Below are 13,032 nucleotides of genomic sequence, written 5' to 3' on the forward strand. Positions count from 1 at the left end.
TACGCAGACATCATCATCATACGATTGCCGTCATACAACACACGGCTTGTTCTTGTTGGTGTAGGCCCGGTAGTGGTCCTAAATAACAACATCCCCACGCAGTGTATCAGCACTTGACCCGTTACTTACCTAATAGAGACAGAGAGCAGCAGTGTGCAAGTACTTAGTCATCACGTTGGAAAAAAAATAGAATTAAAGAAAAGTGCCTTTCCACAAGATAAAGATAAACCATTCGCAAAAGTGTCCGATAGAACTCTAGATAAATATCCGAAATAAAAAAGTAAAAGCCTACTACTTTTCCTTCCAAAAAATAAGATGCCATCCGAAAACGAAACATATCTTGGACTAGATCTAAGCACCCAAAAGGTAATTCAATAATTGTACACATTTCCTACCATCAAGCTCGTCGCCAGTTTGGTGTTTTGTTTACGTGTTCAGTTCAGTAGAAGAAAAAAAAAACGAACGTAGTTTGTTCACCGATTTGACTTTAATTTAACTTTTGTGTTATCATCCCATCCTTCCGATGTCTATGTGTTGTGTATGGTATTGACGGTAGGAGTTAAGTAATCTGTTCGCTTATTTTTTTTGTTTATAAACACATTTACTTATCATCATCCCATCGTCATACATGGCATGACGCTGGTGACGGCTTCAAGCAACTCCACCTCGGCTAGGAACAAAATTGCCGGTCAATAAAAAGCCAGAAAGGAAGATTGCGGTTTCGCACCAATGGCTCCATCGCATTTCGGTCGTATAAATATGATATACCCTTGCACGTTGATGAAGATTGTTTTAGCAGCTGAATCTAGCGGTAATATTATAAATTGTATTAGTCGAGTGGAATCTTTTCCAGCACTTGTCTTGCCACACATTCACTCTTATAGTGCGAACAGTTTGAGAACCTTTATTTTGTTGTTATAGTTTGTAGACAATGGAGCATGCCGTTCCGTTTTGGCCGAACTTCATGCGATCGTAAGCTGTTAGTTGGTCTCATTTGAATTTCTTGGATAATGCTTTTCTCTGCCAAGTTTCTCGATGCGGGGCGACACAGGTGGAAAACCACTTATGCTCAAAATTGACCTTTTTCCATTGACGTACGTTCGTACCTGTTAGATCAATAAAAACTAGGTGGAATCGTTCTTGCGGTTCGCCAGCAATAGGATGTCGTATAGTGAAATACGTACATTGTATGGTAATTATTTTCTGCACAGGAGGCGGTTATTTGTTTGCTCTTTATTCCGCCTAGCTGCAGTGGACTCTTCAATGTGAATTTCACCTACTGATACTGATTGCTTTGAAATACTCGGGGCCGAGGAAGTCTATTTATTTGAGAGGGAAAAGCCCACTTCGGAAGGACCAACCTTGCGCCTCATGTGGGCGGAAAACCTCTTCAGATAACATTAAATCCTACAGATACAAATATGCTTAACCCTTTGTCTGTATCTTGGGGTCAATATGACCCCAGACTATTTTTGCAATTTTGATTATTCATCAAAACGATTTTTTCTCTGACATTTTTGCATGCTGACATATTTAGAATTTTATTTACTACCCGTTTTGAAGGAAAGTGTTAAACCAATTCAGAAAACATTAATATTTACTTAAACAGGATGATGAGACTTTATAGAATAAATACTTGCACCGCAGTTTGTGCGATAATAAAGGAAGAGTGGGTTTGCAAATTTACTCGTCTTATATTAATGTTAAGCTGTTGCAGAAGTGGACTACTGTAACTACCCGATCGCATGAGATCAGCGATGAAAACAGCCTTAGCGACGTCACGTCGAACACTGAGAAATTGTAAAGGGTGTCCACAGCTAAATTGCATCACTTAGAAAAAAATAAGTCTCTCAACCGATTGTCATGAAATTTTCAGGGATCGTAATACTAAACAGGGTGACTGGTAATTCGTGTTACACCCGAAAGGAGGTGAAAGTAGAACACATTTGCAGCAAAAGTTGTAATGCAAGGTAGGTCGAAAAATCATTCCTTACCGAGTTATTGATCTATTTATTTTAAATTGCCGAGCAACACTACCACTTTTTGCTCGGGCACTCGCGAATATTACCAAAGCCCACCAGGGAGTAGCCATTGCTTGGCTACTATGCTCAATCTTTGTTTACTAACCACTCCATTCGATTGGTGCCACAGGCTTACTTTTAGATGGATTTGAATTTTGGGAAGTTTTTTTTCTCAGCAACATTTTCGCTTGCTTATGATTACACGACGAGGGGGACAAAAGTAATCCATTCTCCATTTCATTGAAGGGATTTCAATACAATTTGAATCATAATTTCGATTTATTTGAATAATTTCGATGTGTAATAAATAATAACACGCGCTTGCTGATATCATCCGATTTCATCCATTTTTCATCGATAATCTTGAATGAATCAGAATTATCTAACTGGTCGCTCATATTATGTTTAGTGTGTAAAACAGTGTGATTGTCTGTCACTTTCTTAATCGAGCCTCAATTCGCCAATAACTAGCCTTCAACAGATGCTGCGTTTTGATATTTTCTAAAATTTGTGCGGAAATAAATATGATTCTCAATAGTTCCCCAATGGATCATTGAAAAATTCTTTTTTTTTTTTTTGAAATTCTTTTGATCTGATCCTCTTCCACCTCCACATCTTTTCGCGCTTTTTTTCTCTATTGCAATGAGACAATGTGAATTTTTCATCTCTCTCGTTCTTCCGCTGTTTAAATGGACGACATAGTTTGATTTCACACTTCGTCAACCATATAACAGCAAATGAAAGAGACGACTAATGCACATTGTTCATAACACATAGAGATTGCTGAAGTTTATCGTACGCACACTATTTACGTAGCGTATCATTTCCTGATGAAAACAAATCACTGACACAATCACCCTTTAGCTATCTCCATAGAGATTCCCTGCCATAATGCGTCTTTGAATTTCTCTGCTGGTATCATTTTCGGCGGTCACCAGTGAGCCCAAATACACGAACTCATCGACCACCTCGATTTCGTCACCGTCAATCTGAACTCGGGGTGGGAGGCTAACATTGTCTTCCCTACAACCTCTTGCTTTCATGTATTTTGTCTTTGATGCGTTGATGGCAAGTCCAATCCGTCTAGCTTCAGCCTTCAGTCTGATGTACGTTTCCGCCATCATCTCAAAGTTCCGTGCCATAATGTCAATGTCATCGGCGAAACCTGTTGGAAGTAAGTAGTGAAAGCCCCTGGATACGCGCATCTATCATGTGAGTCTCTATAGTGGCTCCCAAGATCGAGAATGACAGCTGCCGTATGAGTGTGTATGAGTGCGTGAGAGTGAGAGACTGACGAAGCATAAATTGCTGATGTGTGTACAATTTATGTTTGTTGACTAGTCCATTGTAACTTGTAAATAAAGACGCACGTAGAACGTAGTCCGCGGTTATTTTTCTTTGGTATCACGCGACTCCCGAGACGGGTGTTTATTGTCCGGTAGTTCGGTTTGGATAAACCTGTGTACATCTGCTTGCGCTGGGATTCCCACAGGTTATGGGCCCAGATCCGTGAAGAAAGTAATAGTGGAAAAGTGTTCTCCGGTGGAGGAGACATTTTGTGTGGATTGCGTTGCGTTTGTGCTTTGTTTACGAGAAGATTTCCCCCGGCGGGTGTATGTGCTGTTGTCCGCAGCTGAACGTTTTTGTCGGGTGAAATTGTGCTGTTGGCAGTGGAGTATCGGCCAAGTGTGTAGCACGGAACGGAATACGAAACGGAAAAAGTTTTGTTCGAGGAGGAGAAATTTTGTTTTTCTCTCCTGTACGGGCTGAAGTGCAAACTTATTGTTTGCTGGTCCGGTCTCTAAAAGTGCGATTGTTTGAACTGAAGAAGTACGCTTCGTTCGGAAAAAGCTTATAGTGGAATAAGAAAGAACACTTTGTGGAAAGTATCGAATTGTGAACATTGTTCGCTCGATTGTGAAGCTGTTTTCTTTGCCCGACCGTGCGCGTAGTGTTTTTGTTTCGTGGAAAATGGCCGAGACGAAGATAACATTAGACCGGTTGAACGATTTTAATTGGGCAACTTGGAAGTTCCGGATGGAGTTGTTGCTGCTCAAAGAAAATCTGTGGACAACGGTGATTGACGCGAAGCCGGAGGTGGTTACAGCAGCTTGGACGAGGAACAACGAAAAGGCTCGAGCGACGATCGGTTTGGCGCTAGAAGATGGTCAGCTGTGCCATGTTATGGGAGCTGCTAGTGCAAAGGAGATGTGGGACAAGCTCAAAGGCTACCACGAGCGAGGGTCTCTGTCGAACAAGATCCATGTACTGCGGAGATTGTGCTCGATGCGGCTGAAAGAAGATGGCAGTATGTCGGAGCATCTAGTCCAAGCGTCAGAGTTGGTTCACCGACTAGCCAGCATGGGAGAGCCGTTGAAGGAACATCTTGTTGTGGCGATTTTGTTGTCAAGTTTGCCGGAGACGTACAACCCGCTCGTTACTGCTCTTGAAGGCCGTCTAGAAGAAGACCTGAAGCTGGAGTACGTGAAAGGTAAGCTTCTAGATGAGTGGCGGAGAAGATGCGAGAACAAAGTGCATGAAAAGGCCAGTGAAATGGCGATGAAAACCACAATGCGATCGGAAGAACGGAGAAGTTTTGTACGGGTTTGTTACCATTGCAAGCAAGAAGGGCACTTGCGGCGAAATTGTCCTGTGTTGATGGCGGAGAGGCAGCAGAACCAAGCGAAGTCGATGGTGGTTAAGCAATCGGATGCCGGTAGCATTGGCAGTAGTCGAGGAGTGTGCTTCACGACGACGACTGCAAGTGATGTGTCGATTGACGGTCGTTGGATCATCGACACTGGCTGTACGAAGCACATGGCTGGTTCGACGGCGAGCTTCGACAGCATGACGTTTTGCGAAGAGAAGGTGTCGTTGGCGGACGGGAGAAATGTAACTTCCAGAGGAACCGGACATGGAAGGATCGTTGGAGTCGGCTTGGAAGGCGAGTCCGTTGACATGCAACTGAAGGGATTGCTGTATGTGCCTGGATTGTCCGGAAGTGTGCTGTCAGTGAGCCAAATCACAAGCAATGGCTATGATGTGCTGTTTGGTGTGAAGGATTGCAGAATCCAGAAAGGCAAAAAGGTTGTTGCTATAGGTGACCGGATCGGAGGGCTGTACTACCTAAGGCAGCCGGTAGTGACGTAAAGCAGGAGGAGTGCTACGGAACAGGAGGAGTGTTGTAAGTAGATGCAGTAGTGGGCTTCACTAAGGAGGAGTGTTGGAAGTAAGTAGTGAAAGCCCCTGGATACGCGCATCTATCATGTGAGTCTCTATAGTGGCTCCCAAGATCGAGAATGACAGCTGCCGTATGAGTGTGTATGAGTGCGTGAGAGTGAGAGACTGACGAAGCATAAATTGCTGATGTGTGTACAATTTATGTTTGTTGACTAGTCCATTGTAACTTGTAAATAAAGACGCACGTAGAACGTAGTCCGCGGTTATTTTTCTTTGGTATCACGCGACTCCCGAGACGGGTGTTTATTGTCCGGTAGTTCGGTTTGGATAAACCTGTGTACATCTGCTTGCGCTGGGATTCCCACAAAACCAAGGAGCTGGATGGACTTCCTGAATATCGTGCCACTCGTGTCTATCCCAGCTCTTCTGATCACACCTTCTAACGCGATGTTGAACAGCAGACACGAAAGTCCATCACCCTGCCGTAACCCTCTTCGAGATTCAAAGGGACTCGAGAGGGTCCCCGATACTCGAACAACGCACATCACTCGATCCATCGTCGCCTTGACCAATCGCGTCAGTTTATCCGGAAATCCATACTCGTGCATAATCTGCCATAGCTGATCTCGATCGATTGTGTCGTATGCGGATTTGAAATCGATGAACAAATGATGTGTGGGCACGTTGTATTCGCGGCATTTCTGCAGAACCTGCCGAATCGCGAAAATTTGGTCCGTGGTAGCGCGGGCACCCATGAATCCCGCCTGGTATTGCCCCACGAACTCTCTTGCATATGGTGACAGACGGCGGCATAGAATTTGGGAGAGTACGTTGTAGGCGGCGCTCACACGCTAACTTGAAAGTACCCATTAATGATTGAAAAAGACCCATTTTGAAGAAAAGTGGCTTAACTCATTAAATGAGTAAACTTTTTACCCATTAATGAGTATCTGTTACCCATTAATGAGTAATTGTTAATCATTAATGGGTAACAGATTCTCATTAATGGGTAAAATTGTTTAATCATTAATGAGTTAAGCCACTTTTCTTCAAAATGGGTCTTTTTTTACTCATTAATGAGTACTTTCAAGTTAGCGTGCAGCAGTGTGATCGCGCGGTAGTTGCAGCAATCCAACTTGTCGCCCTTTTTGTAGATTGGGCATACGACACCTTCCATCCACTCCTCCGGTAATATCTCCTCCTCCCAAATCTTGGCAATTACCCAGTGCAGCGCTCTAGCCAGTGCTTCACCACCGTATTTTAATAGCTCACTTGGTAGTTGATCTACACCAGTTGCTTTGTTGTTCTTCAGCCGACCGATCTCCTCCTCAACTACTTGAAGATCAGGGGCCGGTAGCCTGTCGTCTTCTGCGCGTGCTCCAAGGTCTGTTGCCGTGCCACCTTCGTTTTCTGCTGCTTCACCGTTAAGGTGCTCGTCATAGTACTGCTTCCACCTCTCAATCACCTCACACTCGTTCGTGAGAAGGTTACCGTCCAAGTCCTTGCACATATCGGCTTTCGGCATAAGTTTTTGATGCAATTTGAATAAATCAGGGAGTATCGTCCCCCTTGTTACACGAGCAAAATGAGGCACTTTGAATCAGTAGAAAATTAATTGCTCAATAACTCGGTAAGGAATGATTTTTCGACTTACCTTGCCATACAATTTTTCGCTGCAAATGTGGTCTACTTTCACCTCCTTTCGGGTGTAACACGAATTAACCACTTCATTCGAGCAGATAAAATGACGTTTTAAACGTAATATAACGTAATAGTAATACTACCACTCAACCTTTGAAATGAAACATTATTTTAATATTTTTTCTTCTAGAACCTCGAGAAAAGTAGCCAACATTTGTGCGTTTCATAAAAAAATAGAAATTAGTTGGTCCAGTTTTGTGAAATCGCTGGTAGAAAGTCACGCCAAAACTGCTTAACAAAGTGGTCAATTACCAGTCACCCTGTACATAAGCTTGGTTTACGTATCTTTATTTCACTCTATTTCTTCACCATATGCTAATGTCTTAATTTTCTTTTTTAGGTTTTGTACAACGATTGAATTGACATTTTTTTTCTGCTCCTTAGTGACAAATTTAGAATGCTTACGGAGTTCGTGCAACTTCGGTGTGTTCGGGGGATTGAGATCCTTCGGCACAAAATTGACCCCATTCATCTTGTACCACTCCAGAACATCCTTGGATTAGTGAGTGACAAGAGTGTAGGAACGTTGTGTGATTTGAGAAACGGAAGCAGTCGTTTCTTCAGGCACTCATTCATGTAAACTTGCCCATTAACGGTTGTAGTTGTTACGAAAGGCTTGCTCCGTTTTCCGCACGAACAAATCGCCTGCAAATGTCTACGGTCCATACAAATTTCATAGCATGCTACCTATTTTAACTGCAAGCAGAAGATACCTTCTACCGCTAGGTGCGCTAGTGTTCGCCAATGAAAAATGGAGCCACTTTCTGATCCGTAGTTCCACTTCTGTTCTGTGTAGGGTGAGTTGGTATGGCTGGAGTTTTATTCGGTACGAACTGATCTATTGCATAAACAACAATATTCGTAAAAAATAGTCGAGGAAATATTTACATCACGATCACGCAGTTCTTCATCCCAATGTCTGCTCTCGAAGTCAGTCTTCCAGTAGTTATATCAGGTGTAACATTTGATAACGGCACAAAAGCTTCTGTAAACAAACTTTGTAAGGCCCTCGGGAAGGGGCCTCTCTCACCTTTCCGAAAGTGGTATTGGTTTGCGTGGGCGTACTTTGGTTCGCGTGCAAACGACCCTACAATGTAAAGGGTGTCCACGATGAAATTGCCACACACAAAATTGATTCGCAAAATTCGAGTTTTCATCCGATTGCCATCAAATTTTCAGGGATTGAGAAATAACTATTAAACTTCATTTTACACCATTTTACTCGTATTTTATTTACAGTCCATACGCAAATGCCCGCACCTTGGCCTTAACCCCGGCCATAAGATTCTGCACAACCTGTGAATCAACCGTTTTTTTGCATGTAAACCCATACTTTCTTCAGTTCCTCGACTGTCTTCACTACCTTAGGTCGTTTAAGAAGGTGCTGCTTCATAATCGCCCAGTACTTCTCGATGGGGCGGAGCTCCGGAGTGTTGGGAGGGTTGAACATTTTCGGCACGAAATTGACCTTATTGTCCGCATACCACTTCAGCACGTCCTTGGAGTAGTGGCATGAGGCCAAATCCGGCCAGAAGATTGTTGGGACGTTGTGGGCCTTCAAGAGAGGAAGCAGCCGCTTCTGGAGGCACTCTTTTATGTACACCTGTCCGTTCATCGTGTCCTGGGTCACGAAAGGTGCACTCCGCTTCCCGCACATGCAGATGGCTTGCCAAACCAGGAATTTCTTCGCAAATTTGGACATCTTCTGAGTGCGGACATGCTCCGGAACGCTGAACTTATCCTTGGCCGTGAAAAACAGGTTGCCGGGGATCTGTTTGAAGTCGGCCTTCACATATGTTTCGTCGTCCATGATGTAGCATTCAACTTTCGTCAGCATGTTGAGGTACAACTTCCTGGCACGGGTTTTGGCGGACTTGTTCTGCTTCTCGTCGCGATTAGGGGCCTTTTGTACCTTGAACGTTCGAAGCCCAGCCTTAGATTTGGCCTTCTGGACAAAACTTCGGCTTAGGTGCAGCTTCTTAGCCACATCCCTAACGGAGGCGTTCGGATTTCGGTTGAAGGCCCCAACTACGCGGTTGTGATTTTTGGTGTTGTACGGAATACTTTTTCCTTCACTTCTGGGCTTCCGATCGGTGGTCAACCGTTCCTCGAACCGCTTAATCACTCGCGACACCGTGGAATTCGCGATTCCCAACGTTTTAGCGATGGAACGATGCGAGAGATCCTTGTTCTCGTGATGAATGCGCAAGATTTTATCACGCACAAGCTGTTCTTTCGACTCCATTTCCGCGAGTTTTGATCACAGGACTTTAAAACTTGCAGGATGTAAATAATGCACTATGAACTAAATCCACCCAAATTTTCATTAAATTCTACCCAACGGTTAAAAAGTTAGAGCAATTTCATAGTGTGGCAATTTCATCGTGGACACCCTTTATGTTTACAAAAGCTTTTGTGCCGTTATCAAATGTTACGCCTGATATGAAATGTCATTGATACTCACTCTGACACCTTGTGTCTGTACTTATTGTGCTTCATGTGTTTCGGAATGTGTTTCTTGGTGTTTCTTCGTGTCGACCGAGCTGTCAAAACTTCAACCGAAAAAATATGCTTACTGGCAACCATATCCTGCTGATAATGACGGATCTCCCTGTGACTCCTTCGCCGTTTCTTGCTTAAGAGCAAAAAACTAAAAAAAGGTACGAACCGTTTAGAATTAATCTTCTAGAAAGAAGCTTCCATTAAATAATCTGTTCCATTAAAGAGGCTCCTAGGAAAATCTTCAACAAAGAAAGAAGCTTCCAGAACAGAGCTTCCAGATTGAAACCATTAGAAGAAGAAGTTTCTAGAAGAAGATTTTAGGAAGAAGCCTTCTAAAAAAGCTCAAAGAAAGTAGTTTCTAAAAAAAATGTTTATATTTCGTGGATAAAGAGCGGTCTCTTCTCTACACTCACATACAGAGCTGGAAAACACCTCAGAGCGTTAACAAAGCAACTTTGTGCATGCAACTCACAACACTCGACAAAAAGTGTGTGGTTCTCCCATTTACTTCGTACACTCTTTTCCAACTAATCTATGAGAAAGCGATCCACACAATGAGCGGTACACTGCGTGCGGCGCAGGGAGCGAATATAATACAACAAGCGCTAATGTCTTCTTTGCATTCTTTGCAGACTTTGCTTACCACGACTGCATGCATAGGAGATGAAGAAGAGCATAACGAAGAAGAATTTTGTCTTTGTGTTGGGTTTTTATATTTGCAATCCTACATTGAGTGGCGCTCTTTGCGTCGGAGCCGTCGGAGCGATGGCTACACATTGAGCTTTCGCTATTTCTGGGTGTCTGTCTTCTCTTCTCCGCTGCTTTACACTTGCGCAGGGTGAAAAACTTTGTGTTTGCTTGATTCTTAATTTGTTTATTTCAGAAAATCAGTACATTGCGCACATTGAGTGATCAGATGACAGCCCTGCTCACAGGGCATTCTTCAGGACCAGGGCTTATTCCAGAGCGATATATATGATCTTGTTTGCTGGAAGGAGATTCTTCTTCTGCATGGTTTACCCCTCCATTTTTGGCCCTTCACACAGCAAAACAATGGTTTTTCACTGTGCTACCTCAAAAATAGCAATAGACGTTTTTGGAGGCATTCATTTGTGTGAATTTGGTGCCCTTTGTGACGAATATTTTACTATTTTACTTTTTCACAGGTGCAGATCGAGGTGCAGATAGCCTGCCAAATAAGGTATTTTGATGCTAATTTCGACATTTTCTTTTTCTTGAAACGATCATCCACTTGAAACTTATCTTTTCCGGTGTAAAACTCCGGTCCTGGTATTTGTTGGCATTTAGTTTTGACGTATGTTTCATCATCCATCACACAGCAACACTGTATCTGGTCAACATTTTCGTGTAGAGCTTCGTTGCGCGGGTTTTGGCAACAGTTTGCTGGCGTTCATTGGCGAATTGGGAAGTTTTGATCCTTGAATGCATGTAATCCAGCTCTTACCTTGACCACCCTCGCCTTCACTTTTCCCTCCGTCTTCCTACATGCTGCTCCTGGTGTCCTTCCTTCTCCGTGTTTGTGATCCAATGTCAACCGGTCCTTGAACCTGTTTATAAGTCTTAACCAGGGTCATTACGGTTGAATTATTGATATGAAATATTTTTTCCTTAAGCACGATGGGACAGATCCGGATTTTCCCGAGTTCCATGCAAGCGTACAAAATGTTTTCACGCGTCTTCACTTGACTCACTTCCATCTTAACCTCGATCTTAACGGCATCGAAACATACAATAACGAAATTTACAGGATGTTCACTTCAAAGATAAACTATGCAAAGTTTGGTTAATTTCCACCAAGCAGGAATAAAGATACAGCCAGTTGTGTTGCGATAATTTCATGTTCGCCCTTTGTAAGAATCTTCAATGCAGAATTTTCTAGATTAAGCTTTCAGAAAGAAGTTTCCAGAACGTAGCCTTCATAAGAAGCTTCTAGAATAACCTTGTAGAAGGAAGAAGTTTCCGAAAAGAAGCTCTCTTCTTTAAACCGGTAGTACCATAGAGGTAACTCTAAGACCACTGGGTCCCGAAGAAAATCATTATTATTTTTGGCTCACTCAGTACCAGAACAACGGTCCCAAGCAGTCCCAAGCTATTTCACTCACCCCTGCATGTTCTGCATGAATCCACACACCCCTGATGTTATCTGTCAAACTTTCATAGCGAATCAAAACAAACATAGTGTAGTAATAGAATTTCAACTAGAATAGGGTACGTTAATCGTTTGCTTGGGACCAATAGGCTACTAAAGTGGTGAGCCAATTTAAAATCGTTAGTTTCGTATTGATTGTTGGTAGTACTTTTCCACCAGATCTCGGATATTTCGCATAGTCTCGGAATACAGGATCCCATCCCAGAATCATGATTTGGCACTGTATTTCGGCTTTTTTGGCTATATACTGCTGAGGACCGGGAGCTATACCAGTGTTTGCAAGTTCTGATGAGGCTCTGGCACTTTGCTGGAAAGATTCTTTAACATCTAGCGAAAATTTGTTCCAGCACTACCTGGAAGAGTCTTCTATTTTCTCCCAGAATATTCTTCGGAATGTTTGCTTATCAGACTAAGTTTTCCTGGAAGTTTCTACCAATTTTCTCTGAAAGCTTCTCCATACTTTCTTTTGAAGATTTTTATCTGCTTTTCTCCAGAAGTTTCAACTGGCTTCGCCTGTAAATGTATTTCGACTTCTCCTGGAGATTTCCTCAAACTTCCCCTAGAACTAATTGTGGCATCCCTTCGAGTTAATCATACTGTCGAACAGTTTTGTTTTCAAGAAAATTAAGCAATACATTCCAGATTTTTCCAGCTTAGCATAAATAAGACCCTATTTTCTCGAAGTTTAAAACGGCCAATGAGATCAACTCAAATTATAGTTCAGTTTACTCATAATCGCAAAAAGTGCAGGAACTCAGTGATGAGTAAATTTGCCTCATGTTTTCCAAAACTTTACTCAGTCTAGGAGTATGTAGTACCAATAGACTGAGAGAACCCAATCTTTACTTGTCTTATATTCGTGATTTTTTCCTGGAAAAACATGACGCGAATTTTCTCATCGCTGAGTTTCTGCACTTTTTGCGATTTATGAGTAAACTGAACTCAAACTCGGGCTGATCTCATTGGCCGTGTAGAAGATTTTTTTTTCGCAAAATATTTTTCCACAGCAAATTTCGAATGATAATCATGAAGGTAATTTTAAGTTAGAATGAACGTCCCGCAGGCGAACCAGCCTCAGGCTGAAAGCCTCCCTAATAAAGAAAACTTAACTTAGAATGAACGTCGTTCTAGCAAAGATCAATACGAAACTAACGATTTTAAATTGGCTCACTACTTGACTAGTCTATTGGTCCCAAGCAAATCGACTAACGTACCCCATTCTAGTATAAATTCCAGTACTACACTATGTTTGTTTTGATTCGCTATGAAAGTTTGACAGATAAAATTAGGGGTTAGTGGATTTTCCTATGTTTCGAGGGGTGAAACGATTAGCTTGGGACCGAAGATAGTACCAGAGCTGAGCCAAAAAGTTGAGCTCGTTTCTTCGGGACCTTCTGGTCTTAGAGTTTCCTCTATGGTTTTAGGCTGTGTTCCATTTGGTAAATTTGCACTTGAAGT

General features: G+C 42.6%; 1 protein-coding gene across 1 annotated transcript in view; it reads left to right on the forward strand.

Annotated features, from left to right (window-relative positions):
- Positions 1 to 13,032, forward strand: part of LOC135700003 (xylulose kinase) — a 17,226-nt gene continuing 4,194 nt past the window's right edge. The window contains exon 1 of the mRNA XM_065220361.1: positions 1 to 366. Within this exon, the coding sequence (XP_065076433.1) occupies positions 316 to 366 (51 nt within the window). The 5' untranslated portion in view covers positions 1 to 315. The remainder of the gene's footprint in view (positions 367 to 13,032) is intronic.

Source organism: Ochlerotatus camptorhynchus, unplaced genomic scaffold (genome assembly GCF_037179485.1).
Source record: "Ochlerotatus camptorhynchus isolate MF236.1 unplaced genomic scaffold, CSIRO-AGI_Acam_v1.1 ptg000124l, whole genome shotgun sequence".
Lineage (NCBI taxonomy): Eukaryota > Metazoa > Arthropoda > Insecta > Diptera > Culicidae > Ochlerotatus > Ochlerotatus camptorhynchus.